The 18,249-nt window shown below is 40.2% G+C and overlaps 2 protein-coding genes across 2 annotated transcripts in view; one reads left to right on the top strand and one right to left on the bottom strand.

Moving 5' to 3' along the window:
* The window catches only part of LOC306858939 (uncharacterized protein), a 429,579-nt gene that overhangs the window by 307,112 nt on the left and 104,218 nt on the right, over positions 1-18,249 (top strand). The window lies entirely within an intron of this gene.
* On the bottom strand, positions 16,268-18,082 carry LOC306858509 (general transcription factor II-I repeat domain-containing protein 2-like; the record flags this gene model as incomplete). Its single annotated transcript, XM_079399075.1, has 1 exon — positions 16,268-18,082. One exon carries the CDS (start codon positions 18,080-18,082, stop codon positions 16,268-16,270), a length of 1,815 nt encoding a protein of 604 aa, XP_079255201.1.

Below are 18,249 nucleotides of genomic sequence, written 5' to 3'. Positions count from 1 at the left end.
TAAAGAACACACCCTAGCTAAGATAATAGCCTATCTAATTGGTCAAGACATCCAGATGGGATGTGTCCAGAAGCGAGTTTAAAACTGTTGTCCCTCCTCCTTTCTTCCTCTTTTTGTTCGCTCTTCGTATTCTTCTCTTTTGTTCTCTCTATCTCTCGTCCCTCTCACCGAGTGCTGCCCTTTGAGCGTGCTCTGGCCTCATGTGCCATAATGAGAAGGAAAACAACTTAGTCTCGTTACATCATTTTATTTTTATTATTTTACTTTAGTTTCTTTTCTTTCCGTGGAGTTTCGTGTGTTAATGTAAGTTTGATACAAAGTCCAGCTTCGACTGCACTCGCTTCAACTTCCAACAAGCCAATGCCCAAAGACGTCACTTCAAAGACTGAACTTCCAGCCAATCAGACACTTCGGGGAACCCCCTGTCTGCAATGAGGACACAACCCCGTTACACAGGCAAAGCACGCAAGCTACACCTCCAAATTCTAACTGAATCAGGTGCAGTTAATATAAATTTTAGCCTCATTGAGAAACTCAAAGCGAGGGTTAAATAAGTGATTGATGGTTGTTCAGGTCTATGCAATTGAACATATTGCTGTGAACTTGGGATTTCACATTTCCATTCTCTTAAACTCATCCTTTCCTTACTTTCTCTCTTTCTGCAACGTGTGAATGCTTGTGTTCATGTGTTAGATTAGTTTATGTCTTAGGTTTATATAAATAAAATCTTATTTACATTGAAAGAGAAGTATCTTGTGTTTTCTGCTCACAAGTTAATGCCTTAATCTGTCGATTTCGTTACTGTGCTGTTTAATAGTGTTTTCACTATATTTGGGATTTTAATATCCAGTACAGAGTTTGTTATACGGCTCGTTCAGCGAATCGCCGTAACACTGATTCTGTTCAAATCCCTATAAAATCGTAAATGATTCCCTTTGAGCTAAATTAAACTATTTCTTTAAATTACGTATTAATATTATATGTAATACCCTTACATCTTAGTCTTGTTTCCTAATTTATCCTATCTTAACTGTACTGTACAGAGCACATTCAGGGCTTTTCAGAGATACCAAAAGCTTAGATGTTTCACAGTGACCACTCCTTCTCCTTGGTCTTCAGAAATGTCTGATATTAATTTAGTGACAGTCTTATGGAAATATGCTAAAATTTTGTAATTATCATTTAAATCTAATTTTTAAACTGTATGTCATAAATCAACGTCTCAGGAAAATGTTATGGGGTTTCAAATCAGAATATGACTTTGTTACAAAACAGGATGTTGATTTATTTTTTTACACATTTTGGCACAGCAAATGAACGGAAAGAAATTATATTTCAATATTATATATTATGAAAATCTTGTCAATTATTACTCCCATTATTACACTAATATATGCAAATTAGATTTAGTTCATAGATACATTGCATATAATGAGAAAACCCGTTTATGCCCATTATACACACATTTTGCAGAAAGAAAAAAGGTATATCAAATCATTCTGTTATAACAAAGTTGTTTATCATCTTTATAACGTACAAAGTTTGGTAAAATAAATCCTGAAAACTAAAAATGTATTGGTGATTTAAAAAAAACAATTGTTTTGTTTTTTTAAATGCTGAATTTAGAAAGATTAATTAGACACGTTAGTATTAATTTATGACATTTAAGAAAACAATATAATTGTGTGTTACAAAAGGGCCAGCAAATACAGAATTTAACCCAATAAAAATTTAAATACTGTAAAAAAAACACAAGGCAACCAACTGCATTCAGAGAAAGTCTTCACGGAAAGTCATTCAACTTTGTACAGAGAGAGAAAGATTGCAGAAAGACTAAAAACTTCAAAATATGACAACTAGAATATGGTTGGTATTAAGGTGCTTCTCACGTTATCTAACTGCAAATATAGCACAAATGCCTATTATCTAAAAATAAACATTATGTATAATGCGTTTCATAAAATACAACTACTGGCCACATTTTTCAGAGGTAAACCAATGTGTTAAAATGCCAAAAACTGCTGTAATTTCCTCAAGTTGCTGGGGAGTGAGCTTAAGAGGCACTGAAATGAATGGGCTTCAGTGTTAGAACTATCGGTTGTTTGGAACTATTGGTAGCTCCATGACATGTTTTACTGCTGTATTCCTCAGTTCCTATGGAAGCCTATGGGAGTGATGCAACTGTTTCCCTATGGTAATACTGAAATACTTTTGTAAGCATAGTGATTATCTTTTTAAATAGTAATACAATTGTTAAAGACATATTCATATTGAAGTGCAAATGATTTCTGTATAGATTTACATGTTATTAAGATAGTAGGCGATCACCAACATTTTAAATTAAAATTTACCCTTGACAGAAACAGCCATATCACACTTTTTTTTTTTTTTTTTTTTTGCAGTATCCTTATTACAGTCGTGCTGGTCATAAAAAAAAGTTTGTTTTTCTAACAGCACGAGTGCCATCTAGGTTTCCTTTTTTTTTAATAGTTTTTCCTTTATTCCTAAAAAGCAGTGTTAAAAATAGATTTTATGTGTACTTTTTTGCATTTACAGTGTAATTCATACATTTTGTATCAATCCATGTTTATTTTTATTGTAAGCAATGTGCTGTCATGTTAATTCAGCTTGTGCAGCATAGCGAAAATAGTCTTGGATGCAGAAACTCTTGGTAAATGGTGATGATAAACCAATATCTTTATTCGTATGTATTGCATTTATTTTTAATATTAGTGCTATTTAAAACATGTGTTGGTATTGTCACGGTATGTTGTAGAAGCAAGCGCCCAACACAGGAGTACACGAAAGGAGTCTTTAATAAGCCTTAACACACTTAAGTGAAGTGAAGTGAAGTGAAGTGACATTCAGCCAAGTATGGTGACCCATACTCGGAATTCGTGCTCTGCATTTGACCCATCCAACGTGCACACACACAGCAGTGAACACACACACACACACACAGCAGTGAACACACACACACCGTGAACACACACCCGGAGCAGTGGGCAGCCATTTTATGCTGCAGCGCCCGGGGAGCAGTTGGGGGTTCGGTGCCTTGCTCAAGGGCACCTCAGTCGTGATCCAAAGGTTGCGGGTTCGAGTCTCCGGCCGGCAGGAATTGTAGGTGGGGGGAGTGAATGTCCAGCGCTCTCTCCACCCTCAATACCACGACTAAGCAATTGAAAATAACATTAATCCAGGACAAAGACAAGGGAAGAACTGAGGACTATTAAAGGCAGGGAACAAACAAGATGATCAATTAAAGCATGATTTTTTCAAACTCATTTTGAAGTCAAACGCTCCCGGCCACCAGAGGACGCTTGCCACCAGAGAACGCTTCCGCTTCCGGCACACACCCAGACTGAGATCTCACACACACACACACACACACAGGGCCTTGCCCTTTTCGTTTTGTTTTTTGTTTTTTTTCTCCGTGATCCCGTTTGCCACTGAACCTGCTTTAACGACGACAGTGGGGCTTTGACAGCCTTAGTCAAACGGGTTGGCGCGTTTGGTCGGGTTGTTAGTTAGTGCGCTATATTGAACCGTTTGCCACTGAACCTGCTTTAACGACGACAGTGGGGCTTCGACTGCCTTATTCAAACGGCTTTTCTATAACGTGTGAATATATCCACTATAGCGTTCTATAACAAATCCGATCAGAGCGCCTGTTTATCACTAGTTTTATTCTGATTCTCGAGTCTGCTATTAGCTTATAGCCCGTTAGCATCGGCAGCGTGGCAGCCGCTAATCTCGCTTACATTGCAAATCCTCTATTCACACACATTACTATTGTTTCACTGTTACTTGCTTAAATGGCGGATTTGTGTCTACCTCTGAGTGCAGGTGAGGACACGTTCAAGCTGCATTCGGTGCAGCTGGAGCTGGAGGCCGTGGAGAAACAGATCCGCGACCTGCTGGAGAAAAAGGCCCAGCTGAAGGAACGAAGAGCTGCGCTGGAAACATCCCGGGCTGACGCTCACAAGTCCGGGGTAAGTATACAGCACGCTGCTAACACTCCCACCACCTCTACTCCGTGTGTTTCTCTGCACAGACCCTGTGCACCCAGGACTCGATCTTCCCAGATGTCCTTCACTCCGGCGCCGGGACACCACTGACCCTGGGTGCTGCAGCAGCGGAGGACGCGAGCCAGGCCTCGGGTGACAACTTCTCCCCCCCCCTGTCTTCAAGATCTCCACAAGAAACAAATTCGCCCCCCTCCGCGAGACAGAATGCGACGTTGTGATAGTTGGAGACTCCATTGTCCGGCACGTCCGTGCTACGCTAGCTGAAGGTAAAGTACACGCTTCTAACATCCCCACCACCTCTACTCCGTGTGTTTCTTTGCACAGACCCTGTACACCCGGAACGCGATCTTCCCAGATGTCCTTCATCTCCACCCGGAACCGCTTCGCCCCCCTCTGCGAGACGGAACGCGATGCTGTGGTCGTGGGAAGCTCCATCGTCCGGCACGTCCGTGCTACGTCAGCTGAAGGTAAAGTGCACACTCACTGTTTCCCCGGTGCACGTGTTCTCGATGTTTCTGCGCAGATACCTGCGATCCTGAAGGGCAACGAGAACATCGGTGCTGTCGTGCTGCACGCGGGGGCCAACGACATCAAGCTGCGGCAGACGGAGACACTGAAGAGGGACTACAGGAGCCTGATCGAGACGGTACGCAGCACATCGCCTGCGGCGACGGTCATCGTGTCAGGACCGCTTCTCACGTATCGACAAGGAAACGAAAGGTTCAGTAGACTTTTTGCTTTAAACGAATGGTTATCGTCATGGTGTAAAGAACAGAAACTGCTCTTTGTTAATAATTGGAATCTTTTCTGGGAGCGTCCTAGGCTTTTCCGTGCTGATGGCCTGCACCCCAGCAGAGTCGGAGCGGAACTCCTGTCGGACAACATCTCCAGGACGCTACGCTCCATCTGACTAGTAAGCCAATTCTCAAATAACTGCTATGACGACTTCTGTTCTACCCACTTAAAAAATAGAAGTAATTGCGTTGTCCAATCTATGCAGACTGTGTCTGTGCCCCGAATAGCGAGATCAAAATATAAATTCAATGCAGGATCTAGAAAAAATCTGATCGTGATTAAACCAGAAAAACGCAAAATAAATGAACAAAAACAATTTTTAAAACTTGGGCTCTTAAACATTAGATCACTCGCACCCAAAGCAGTTATTGTAAATTAAATGATCACAGATAATCATTTTGATGTACTCTGCCTGACTGAAACCTGGCTTAAACCAAATGAATATTTTGGTCTAAATGAGTCTACTCCACCAAGCTACTGTTATAAACATGAGCCCCGTCAGACTGGTCGTGGTGGCGGTGTTGCAACAATATATAGTGATATTCTCAATGTTACTCAGAAAACAGGATACAGGAGGTTTAACTCATTCGAAATACTTCTGCTTAATGTTACACTGTTAGATATGCAAAATAAATCTCTCCTATCTCTTGCTCTGGCTACTGTGTATAGACCGCCAGGGCCATATACAGATTTCCTAAAAGAATTTGCAGATTTCCTCTCAGATCTACTAGTTAATGTTGATAAACTGCTAATTGTCGGAGATTTTAACATTCACGTTGATAATACAAATGATGCGTTAGGACTTGCGTTTACTGACCTAATAAACTCTTTTGGAGTCAAGCAAAACGTCACCGGGCCCACTCATCGTTTTAATCATACGCTAGATTTAATTATATCGCATGGAATTGATCTTACCGATATAGATATCGTACCTCAAAGTGACGATGTTACTGACCATGTCCTTGTATCGTGCATGCTGCCTATTACTGATATTAGTTATATGGCTCCGCGTTATCGTCTGGGCAGAACTATTGTTCCAGCCACCAAAGACAGATTCACAAATAACCTGCCTGATTTATCTCAACTGCTCTGTGTACCCATAAATACGCATGAACTAGACGAAATGACTAGCAACATGGGCACTATCTTCTCTAATACATTAGAAGCTGTTGCCCCCCTCAAATTGAAAAAGGTTAGAGAAAAACGTACTGCGCCATGGTACAACAGTTATACCCATTCTCTCAAGAAGGAAACTCGTAATCTTGAGCGCAAATGGAGAAAAACTAAATTAGAAGTTTTTAGAATTGCGTGGAAAAACAGTATGTCCAGCTATAGACAGGCTCTAAAAGCTGCCAGGGTAGAGCATATCCGCAAACTCATAGATAATAACCAAAACAATCCAAGGTTCTTATTTAGCACAGTGGCTAGATTAACAAATAAACAGACGCCACCCGATCTAAATGTTCCCTCACAGTTTAATAGTAATGACTTTATGAATTTCTTTACTGATAAAATAGATAACATCAGAAATACAATAACAAATGTAGATTCTACTGCGTCTAATATTTCAGCTTCATTCATCGCACCCAAAGAAAAACTGCCGTGCTTTACAACTATAAGACAGGAAGAGCTAAATAAACTTATCAGTGCATCTAAACCAACAACGTGTTTATTAGATCCTGTACCTACTAAATTACTGAAAGAGTTGTTACCCGTAGCAGAAAAACCGCTTCTCAATATTATTAACTCATCGTTATATTTAGGTCACGTCCCAAAACCATTCAAGGTGGCGGTTATTAAGCCTCTTATTAAGAAACCACAACTAGATTCTAATGAACTGGCAAATTACAGAACCATTTCAAATCTTCCGTTTATGTCAAAAATTTTAGAAAAAGTTGTGTTTACTCAATTATGCTCCTTTTTGCAAAAAAATGATCTCTATGAAGAATTTCAATCAGGTTTCAGGCCCAATCATAGTACAGAAACTGCACTTGTTAAAATTACGAATGACTTACTACTTGCTTCAGATCAAGGCTGCACCTCATTGCTAGTATTACTTGATCTTAGTGCTGCGTTTGACACTATAGACCATAATATACTCATAGATCGATTACAAAACTATATTGGTATTCAAGGACAGGCTTTAAGATGGTTTAGATCCTACCTGTCCGATCGCTACCACTTTGTTCATTTAAATGGGGAGTCATCTCAATTATCACCAGTAAAGTATGGAGTACCACAAGGATCTGTCCTAGGTCCTCTGCTATTTTCAATTTACATGTTGCCCCTTGGAAATATTATTAGAAAACACGGGATAAGTTTTCATTGCTATGCTGATGATACTCAATTATATATCTCAACAAGACCAGATGAAACTTCTCAACTATCTAAGCTAATAGATTGTGTAAAAAGTGTAAAAGATTGGATGACCAATAATTTCCTCCTACTAAATTCAGATAAGACAGAGATATTACTTATTGGACCAAAAAACAGTACACAGAATCTCGTGGATTATAATTTGCAACTAGACGGATGTACTGTTACGTCCTCTAAAGTCAAAAATCTGGGTGTTATTTTAGACAGCAACTTGTCCTTTGAAAATCATATTTCCCATGTTACAAAAACAGCATTCTTCCATCTTAGAAACATTGCCAAGCTTCGAAGCATGCTACCTGTTTCTGATGCAGAAAAGATAGTTCATGCATTCATGACCTCTAGACTGGACTATTGTAATGCACTGCTAGCTGGTTGTCCTGCATCTTCAATAAACAAGCTACAGATAGTCCAAAATGCAGCGGCTAGAGTTCTTACCAGATCAAGAAAATATGATCATATTACTCCAATTTTACAGTCTCTGCATTGGCTACCTATTAAGTTCCGTATCATTTACAAATTATTATTACTTGCCTATAAGGCCCTAAATGGTTTAGCACCTGCGTATCTAACTTGTCTTCTACCACGCTATAATCCAACCCGCTCTCTAAGGTCGCAAAACTCTGGACTTTTGGTAGTACCTAGGATAGCAAAGTCCACTAAAGGAGGTAGAGCTTTTTCACATTTGGCTCCCAAACTCTGGAATAGCCTTCCTGATAACGTTCGGGGTTTAGACACACTCTCTCTGTTTAAATCTAGATTAAAGACACATCTCTTTAGCCAAGCATACACATAATGCATTTTATAATCTTGTACTGCAGTTATATCTGATCAAATGTACATTATTATTCTTTAGCTTGGGTTGAACAATTTATTTTTGCTTAGATGGAACAGCAGCTACGCTAATCATGTCTCTGCTTGTCTCTACGTCCCTGCCACGGGATTAACATCCCGTGGTAGCCAGGAATTACAGAACTTCAGTCTGGATCTAACCATTACATGATCTGAGATGACCGAACACCTGAGATGGAGGATCAGCGCCGGGAGATGACGTATGTGTCCCTGATCGTAGGCATAGGCCAAACGCCTGGATGAACGCCAGAGACAGATCCCCATTGAGGACCCCGCCACTTAGACAGCCATCGGAAAAGACCACTGGAACCAGCTGAGCCCATTCAATCTGACTTTACTGCAGTTTGGAACTGAACTGCTGATTTGTTTGGCCAGAGGAGAACTGCCCCCCGACTGAGCCTGGTTTCTCCCAAGGTTTTTTTTCCCCATTCTGTCACCGATGGAGTTTTGGTTCCTTGCCGCTGTCGCCACTGGCTTGCTTAGTTGGGGACGCTTCATTTCCAGCGATATCGCCGACCTTATTGCAAAGACACTATTCAAACTTATTGACACTTTATTTTCCTTTTTTTTGATATTGTGCAGTGCTTTGACACAATTTGCATTGTAAAAAGCGCTATATAAGTAAAGGTGACTTGACTTGACTTGACTCATACATACCAAACACGCATATGAATCCTTCAGCTAATCAATAATTATTAAAAAGACATACATAATGTGATTAAAACATGATAGTTTAGTGTGTGGTTACATACATAATATGAAGTTATGCATAGAAATGATTAGTTGCTCAGAAGTCCTTTTAGGATGATTTCAGGTGCATATGGAAAAGACAGTCTCTGTGAACAAAGGAATTTCACTCTGGTTCTTTGTCTTGGGTGGGGGGATAGTCAATCTAAGGAAGCTCGTAATTTATATTGTGGAACACATTTGATGGCCATCTTTTTGCCCATCAGTCTTGATTACTTGCCCCAAATTTGAAAGTCTCCTTCCTGAGTTGGAATTATCAATAAGTGTTCCTTTTGTTTTAATGTTGCAAGCTGCTCACTGACAGAGTTGGTTGGTTTGCTTGCTTCAGACTAGTTGGAGCTAGGGATCTGATTTACGGCATCAGCTGTTTTCTTGAGGCCTCTCTGGAATTTTGGGTCCTCAGGTTTCAATGTTCTGATCGCATCTTAAATTTTGTCTGATTCAGTCTCTGATATCCTACAATATCCAACAGGGCAAGGCAGAGAGATAATCCAGGTGCACAAGCAATAGTCCAAGTGAGGTGCAAACAGAGTCTGAACGGCAAGGCAAAGGGTTAATCCAGGAAACACAGGCAAGAATCAAAACACGAGAAAACAGGTAAGCCTATGTTGTCAAGACTATGACAACTGAGTGGACTCCGTAGTGTAGCTATCGCTAGGAGAGTGATACAGCCTACACTATACAATACTTTGCGATCTGACTGAGGAAGTCCATGGCTTAAGTAAGGCGTGTGATGGGAATCGGCTGTGTAATCAGTTAAAGGCTAAATCTTACTAAGCACTAACCACATGAGTGTTGAACAGATCAGTTGTTTTAGCCATTCATAAAAATGTATCGGTTCAAAGGAGTAATTAGATTTTGAATCACGTAAAAGATTTGTGTCAAAATGGAAAACACTTCTCCACTGCATAGTTTTTTTGTTTATTTGTTTCTAATTGAAAGTGTGGTTTATGTCAGCTGCATGTGCAGAACGCTTATCAGAGAAGATGACGTGAAGGTGACATGTTTTTGAGCACAATTCACACAGAGCAATAATTCAGGGATAAAATGTTCTCTGAACGCATGACACAAGTGTGGCAGAGTGGGCAAGTTACCCCCCTTATTTAGTATGACAGCCTATCAGAACCTGGTACTTGTTTTATAAAGGCTGCGATTAGGTTACCTGGCTCTCCACCCATTGGTGCGTGTGAGTTTCCACCTAAAAGGTATGTTTCTAGCTGTTTAGCTGGTCCCATTGACTGCCATTATATGACTGACAGACTGCAACGGTTTGCACATTCCACAAGCTATTGTTTTGGCAGACTGGCTTCAATAAAAATTGTTTTTAGAAGACAGTTGTCACGGTGCACACACGAGGGAGGAACCAGCAATACGCAGACGAGGATATAAACTCAAATAACACACTTTACTGACATGAAGGCAGGGCAGGGCAGGGCAAGGTATGACACAGACATCCAACACCGGGGATAACGAGTAGACCAGACGAAGTTTAACTGAACAGACAGGACTAATATACACAGGTAAATCATAGATAACGAGACAAACACGGCTAGACAAGAATTAACTAATGATTACATCAGACAAGGACAGGAAACAAACCAAATAAGGAAACACAAGGGGCAGGAACACATGACACACACGACAGTTCCCTGACAACAGTTCAAAAACTTACAGAATGTTTGGGAATTTTGGTTTCTCAGTTCATGGCCCCTTTACAGTTTATATTAATGAAAAAAAAAACTGAATAGTTGACAACATATTCTGTTGAATTAATTTAAACACTGCCTGCATCATGACATGATTATGATCCGTAATAATGCATCGATTATGACAGCGCAGCTTTCAGGCATATTATATTATACACCACTTCCATAACACTTTGGGGAAAAAAATCACAACGACTCTTCATGGCAGGCTTTGATGTTCGTGTTTACTTGGAGTTTAAAACAAGTAAAATTGGCCCACAGTGTAAGTGTATTTTCTTCAAAATAATCTTTAGTTTAAATTTATTTTAATTTTATTTATATTGCTTGTAGCATTTACACTCCTAAAGTGTCTTGTTTAAAAAATAATGAAAAAAATGAATAGGAATGTAGTCTATTGTGGAATGCCAAACCTGTCATAATTAGAAATAAATAAATGTACAAAGAAATTTTAAAAAAGCAAAAATATATAAATAAACAAACAAAGAAAAGTAAAAAAGCAAAAATAAATAATTATTTATAATTTTTTTCCTTATTCATGTATTTTTTTTTAATTTTTTTCCAAATGTATTTACTTTCGTATTTATGTATTTATTTCTTTATTTCCACATTTATATATTTCTAAATTTCTTTGTCCGTAGCGTAATTAGCATAAATAGCAATCGAGCCAGAGCAGTCAAGGGGTAAGATTTGAGGCCACAGTGACACTTTGTGGTGACAAAACGAAGTACAAGAAGTGTATCCTACGTGACCCGCCTGTTGATAGTGTGGGATGAATGACTTAGATGGGCAATATGGCCAAAATATCACGGTTATTATTTCAGTTTCACGTGGGGGGGTTGTTTGGGCTGGGAAGCATGCAATAGGTTTCGCTTTCAACGTATACAAAGCATGTTTCCAAGATTTGGAATAGAAGGAGGTATCAGTTACTGTAGAAGATTTGTTGCCTCGCTCCACTTCCTGTGTGGACAGTCACCACATCAACTGATATAATGGGTTCTCTTAGTGTAGACAAGGCTTTAGAGACGGATACACGTCTTAGCCTGGAAATATCCAGAATTAGGTCAAACAAAAGGTGTCCATGGGAACAGAGCTAGTGAAACACACACTCCATGCATTGAACATACAAGCCTCATGCTCATCCAAACAGCGCCTGTCGTGTGCCCTCAGTTTTATGAGCTAATTGCATTTTTGCATTTCATGTAACCAAAAACAATATCCGTTCTTCAATTCCCACGCTACATGCAAATTTAATGGCGTTCACATCAATGAAAGCAATAGATATATGCACTGCATTTTATTCATTATCAGCTAATTTCAATATCAGCGACCGCGGCATCAGCACTGGAAAGATAGGTTAGTCTCACTACTTTTAATGAAGATGATTGTGTGTTGAGCGTCTGCGACTTACTTTCAGTTTCATTCGCGGCAGTTTGTGTGTCAGCTTTCTGAAGAGATACTCAGCTACTCGTCCGCGGTGATGCTTGTTGCATTAGCGCGGTCATATCTGACTATATCATGCCATGTAGCCTATAAAACACTCTTACACATTTATATCAGTCTTGAATGCATTTCGGAGGGCAATTACACCTGGTCTTTTCAGGATCAGATAGCTATCCTATCAGAAAAAATGCATGAAGTGACCAGGTGTAAATAGCCCCAATAGTTCTGCGTGCAATTGAAGAGCATGCGTTGTGAGCATTGACAATGTTTGACTCGTGCCTGGCGTCTGAAATGTCTACTGTTTAATGTGATCGTAAAGATGTTACGTGACTGAATAAATGAAAATCAAGAAAAAACTAGACAGAAGCAGCAGTTATGAGTGGGGTGAGGTGGTTTTTAAATGTTTTGTACTGACTCATTAAAAGTTGTCAGTGGGGTTGTTGCCCTTGTTTGGCTGCTGCATAAGTCAGTTGTGTACATTTGCTGTAGTTTAGCAGATGATGAACGGTATTAGGATCATGGGTTTGATTCCCAAGATGTACACTGAAGGTCAGCTTAGTTCTAACATGGATCGGTGTGCCTAAGAATAATTATCAGTCAGTTAATGTATTTATAATGTTTTATACTGTATGTGCATATATATAATAAAATGCATTCATAATTTATTAAAATCAAAGAACATGGCACAAGAGTTAAATGTTTCAAAATTGAAAGGTTGTCATATGTAATATACAGTCAGGTCCATAAATATTGGGACATCGACACAATTCTAACATGTTTGGCTCTATACACCACCACAATGCATTTCAAATGAAACGAACAAGATGTGCTTTAACTGCAGACTGTCAGCTTTAATTTGAGGGTATTTACATCCAAATCAGGTGAACGGTGTAGGAATTACAACAGTTTGCATATGTGCCTCCCACTTGTTAAGGGACTAAAAGTAATGGGACAGAATAATAATCATAAATCAAACTTTCACTTTTTAATACTTGGTTGCAAATCCTTTGCAGTCAATTACAGCCTGAAGTCTGGAACGCATAGACATCACCTGACGCTGGGTTTCATCCCTGGTGATGCTCTGCCAGGCCTCTACTGCAACCGTCTTCAGTTCCTGCTTGTTCTTGGGGCATTTTCCCTTCAGTTTTGTCTTTAGCAAGTGAAATGCATGCTCAATCGGATTCAGGTCAGGTGATTGACTTGGCCATTGCATAACAGTCCACTTCTTTCCCTTCAAAAACTCTTTGATTGCTTTTGCAGTATGCTTTGGGTCATTGTCCATCTGCACTGTGAAGCGCCGTCCAGTGAGTTCTGAAGCATTTGGCTGAATATGAGCAGATAATATTGCCTGAAACACTTCAGAATTCATCCTGCTGCTTTTGTCAGCAGTCACATCATCAATAAATACAAGAGAAGCAGTTCCACTGGCAGCCATACATGCCCAGGCCATGACACTACCACCACCATGCTTCACTGATGAGGTGGTATGCTTAGGATCATGAGCAGTTCCTTTCCTTCTCCATACTCTTCTCTTCCCATCACTCTGGTACAAGTTGATCTTGGTCTCATCTGTCCATAGGATGTTGTTCCAGAACTGTGAAGGCTTTTTTAGATGTCGTTTGGCAAACTCTAATCTGGCCTTCCTGTTTTTGAGGCTCACCAATGGTTTACATCTTGTGGTGAACCCTCTGTATTCACTCTGGTGAAGTCTTCTCTTGATTGTTGACTTTGACACACATACACCTACCTCCTGGAGAGTGTTCTTGATCTGGCCAACTGTTGTGAAGGGTGTTTTTGTCACCAGGGAAAGAATTCTTCGGTCATCCACCACAGTTGTTTTCCGTGGTCTTCCGGGTCTTTTGGTGTTGCTGAGCTCACCGGTGCGTTCCTTCTTTTTAAGAATGTTCCAAACAGTTGTTTTGGCCACACCTAATGTTTTTGCTCTCTCTCTCTGATGGGTTTGTTTTGTTTTTTCAGCCTAATGATGGCTTGCTTCACTGATAGTGACAGCTCTTTGGATCTCATCTTGACAGTTGACAGCAACAGATTCCAAATGCAAATAGCACACTTGAAATGAACTCTGGACCTTTTATCTGCTCATTGTAATTGGGATAATGAGGGAATAACACACACCTGGCCATGGAACAGCTGAGAAGCCAATTGTCCCATTACTTTTGGTCCCTTAACAAGTGGGAGGCACATATGCAAACTGTTGTAATTCCTACACCATTCACCTGATTAAAGCTGACAGTCTGCAGTTAAAGCATATCTTGTTCGTTTCATTTGAAATCCATTGTGGTGGTGTATAGAGCCAAAAATGTTAGAATTGTGTCGATGTCCCAATATTTATGGACCTGACTGAATTATAATGAAATACATTTTCAGAGCTCTCTACAAACTCGTGGGTGATCAACCAAAAGACCGGGACAGGCACCTGGACACAGTAATGTTTGGACCAAGAACTACATTTTAAATGACAATGTTACATTCCCGTATCAAGTCTAGGGGAGGGTAGGTGATGTCACATAACAGAATAAAAATGGTGTTTTGTGTGTGTGTGTCAGCAGTGAGGAACAGTATACAAAAAAAAAAAAAAAAAGTACAAACAAATATTAACGTACAATAACAGGTTTTCTGGTTGTAAAGATGGAAGTTACAACAGGAGGTGGATAAACTCAAAGTCACTAAGAGAATCCAATCAACAAAACATAATTCTGAACAACAAACTAACCCTTAGAAAACAAGGGGTGAGAAACCTCACAACAGAGCAGCTGGTAATGCTGCTTAAATCTCCACTGCTCCTTCTCATCCTCCAATCAGTGTGAACAGCCAATCATTGGAGACAGGTGGCAGTGAGGGAGAGAGAGAGAGAGAGAGAACAACAACAAAAACATACGTCCTGGGACGTAACAGACAACAAAGCACTTTCTAATTTTTGGGAGAGAGACCTGTTATCATTTGCTATTTAAACAACGTGGTGCTGGACGTGAAAACGACAACTAGCAAAAAACACTTGCGTCACTCCTGGTGTCGCATTGTGCCCGGTGTACGATTGGGCCTAAGAACTTTTATTTCAGATTGACAAGACTCTGGAGGACACAGTGCTCTTCGAGGAGGTGACAGAGTCTGCTATAAATCTTAGTAAAATGTTAACAGAGGTTAAGGGGAACATCCAAAAAAGCCATGAAAATGTGAAAAAAGACTGAATTCACCCCTCAACTTTTAAAGTTGGGGACAAGGTGTGGAGGAAAAATAAAAGAAATGAGCAACGGAGAGGGGGAAAACTTGAACCAAGGTACCTTGGACCAGAGGATGAGTGCAGATCTTGAGGATGCCAGGTTTAAAAAGTAGGGCCATTTAAACCCGTTCTTTTCTTACCTTTATCCAACTGTGAAGTTAGTTTTTGCTCATTCGTGATTTCTGGGTCTGGTATTAATATTTGTTCTTAGTACAGTGTCTTTGTTGAATTTCTACATCTCGTCAGTTTTTCCAAACCATTTAAAGTAAAACTTATCTACTATTTATTTGCTATCTATTACTACTGTTGTAGAAATTTCCTTACGCACCTGACTGGCGACACTTACAGATTTTATACTCTAGAGCATTTTCTGGCAACACTTACATATTTTATACTCTAGAGCATTTTCTGGCAACACTTACAGATTTTATACTCTCAAGCATCTTCTGGCAACACTTACAGATTTTATACTCTAGAACATCTTCTGGCAACACTTACAGATTTTATACTCTAGAACAGGGGTGTCAAAGTCAAATGGACGGAGGGCCAAATAAAAAATTTAGCTACAAGCCGAGGGCCGGACTGTTCGAATGTTCATTGAAAAATTTTTAAATGACGCATATAGTCTAGTGAACCTAATTGAACCTACTGAAAACCTAACAAATATATTCCAATATGATCAGATAAATAAAGCAATATTTTCTTATGGCTCTGTCAGTAATCTTTAATTTTCAACAGACACAAAAGACAAATTTCCTTTATATAAAAATCCCCATAACATGAACATTAAATGAAAGAAACCGGTATTCAAGGCACCATCAGTAGCCTATATTTTCTATTTTAGCAAAAGTGGGCTAAATTTACTTCAAAGAAAAAAACAATAATAGCAATTTTCTATCATCCACTCAACTGAAATATTTTTAAAATATAATTGGATTGAAATACAATAAAATAAAGTGCAAAAATCTATTAATCAAAAACAACACTTTGTTTAAGGAGAAGTAACATGCAGTGAAAACAAATATTAAACTTTAACTTTTAAACTTGAACTGAGTAAAAACTCTAAATATGTGATTGCACAGTAATGTTCACTTGTTTGAGGTTGATACTTGGTGGTGTCCCATCTTTTCCACAAGTTCATCAATGTTCGGGGTAAGGCTCTGAGCTGAGGAAATCCTCAGAATTGAGTGGAGGTGTTCAGCAGTAAGTCGACTTCTGTGTGATGTTTTGTTCAGGTTCATCAAAGAAAACAGTTGTTCACACAGGTATGTGCTGCCAAACATAGACAACGTTTGAGCAGCCTGGATGCGCAGCTGGGGCATTGTGTCGGGGAGGAAACGGGCGAACTCCGCAGCACCCACTGCCGCATATTTTGCCCTCAGTGCATCATTGCATTGGAGGTCAATCAACTCCATTTGGAGGTTTGGTGGTGAGCTTTCCACGTCAACAGCAAATGGGTTACCGAGCAGTTCCAACCTGCTTTTTTGTGCTTCAAAGTCAGCAAATCGGCGTCGAAAGTCAGCGGCAAGCATACCTATTTTATCAGCCAACTGTGCGCTCGGGAACGCACTGGTAGAGTGCTTCTCTTTCATGGTCTGGCAGCTGGGAAAGTGGCTCAAATTTTCTTTCCGCATCTGCGTCTCCCACAGAGTCAGTTTGGTTTTAAATGCCTTCACTGTACTGTACATATCAGAGATGACATGATCCCGACCCTGCAGCTGCAAGTTCATTGCATTCAGATGACTCGTAATGTCACACAGAAAAGCCATTTCACACAGAAACATTTCGTCTCGGAGTTGTGTTGTGTCTTTCCCTTTGCTGTCCAAGAACAGACAAATCTCCTCACGAAGCTCGAAACATCTTTGAAGCACCTTTCCCTGGCTTAGCCATCGCACCTCTGTGTGATAAGGCAAATCACCATGCTCCGTTTCTAACTCCGTCAGAAATGCCTTGAACTGGCGGTGATTCAAACCTTTGGCTCTGATAAAGTTAACTGTGCGCGTGATGATGCTCATTACATGCTCCATTTTCAAGGCTTTACCGCACAACGCTTCCTGGTGTATGATACAATGATAAACTGTCAGCTCACCTGTCGCGTTTTCCTCTTGCATCTTTTCCCGTATCTTCGCCACCAGTCCGCTCCTGTGTCCACACATCGCAGGTGCTCCGTCGGTTGTCAAACCCACGAGTTTTTCCCAAGGCAGCTCCATCTCATTTACACATCTTGACACCTCTTCATACAAATCATGCCCCGTAGTTGTGCCATGCATAGGACGTAAAGCCAAAAACTCCTCTGTCACGCTTAGGCTGGAGTCCACTCCGCGGATGAAAATTGACAACTGGGCAATGTCAGAAATGTCGGTGCTCTCATCCACAGCCAAGGAATATGCAATGAAATCTTTTCCCTTTTTCACAAGCTGCTCTTTTAGATTGATAGACAACTGGTCTACTCTCTCGGCAATGGTGTTTCTGCTCAGACTCACATTTAAAAAGAGTTGCCTTTTTTCTGGGCAAACTTCGTCACAAACTTTAATCATGCAGTTTTTGATGAAATCCCCCTCCGTAAATGGCCGGGCTGATTTAGCGATCTCTTCTGCCAAAATAAAACTGGCCTTGACAGCAGCCTGGCCTTGTGATTTGGCTTTTTTGAACAGAGCCTGTCGAGATTTGAGGCCTCGTTTTAATTCCTCTGCCTTTTGTAGCCTTTGTTCCATGTCCATATTCTTGTTTTTGTCCGCGTGTTTCGTTTCATAATGTCGTCTCAGATTATACTCTTTCAGTACCGCCACACTTTCTCCACACAGAAGACACACAGGTTTTCCAGCTACCTCCGTGAACATATACTCCGACTCCCACCTTGTTTGAAACCCCCGGTTCTCAGTGTCCACCTTCCGTTTTGCCATTTTTGATGGGTATCTGAAAGTTAATTTTACTGTGATGCTGACGACTGCTGTGCCAATAAATATTGAAATGAAGCAGCCTACTACTCGGTGCGTCACCGTTGCATTGTGGGAAATGTAGTATTGGTGCGTGTAAAAGATCTGCGGGCTGCCGGCTTGCTGCGGTCTGC

The sequence above is a fragment of the Barbus barbus genome, assembly GCF_936440315.1.
Source record: "Barbus barbus genome assembly, chromosome: 39".
In the NCBI taxonomy this organism is placed as follows: domain Eukaryota; kingdom Metazoa; phylum Chordata; class Actinopteri; order Cypriniformes; family Cyprinidae; genus Barbus; species Barbus barbus.
This window is presented reverse-complemented; position numbering and strand designations above follow the sequence as displayed.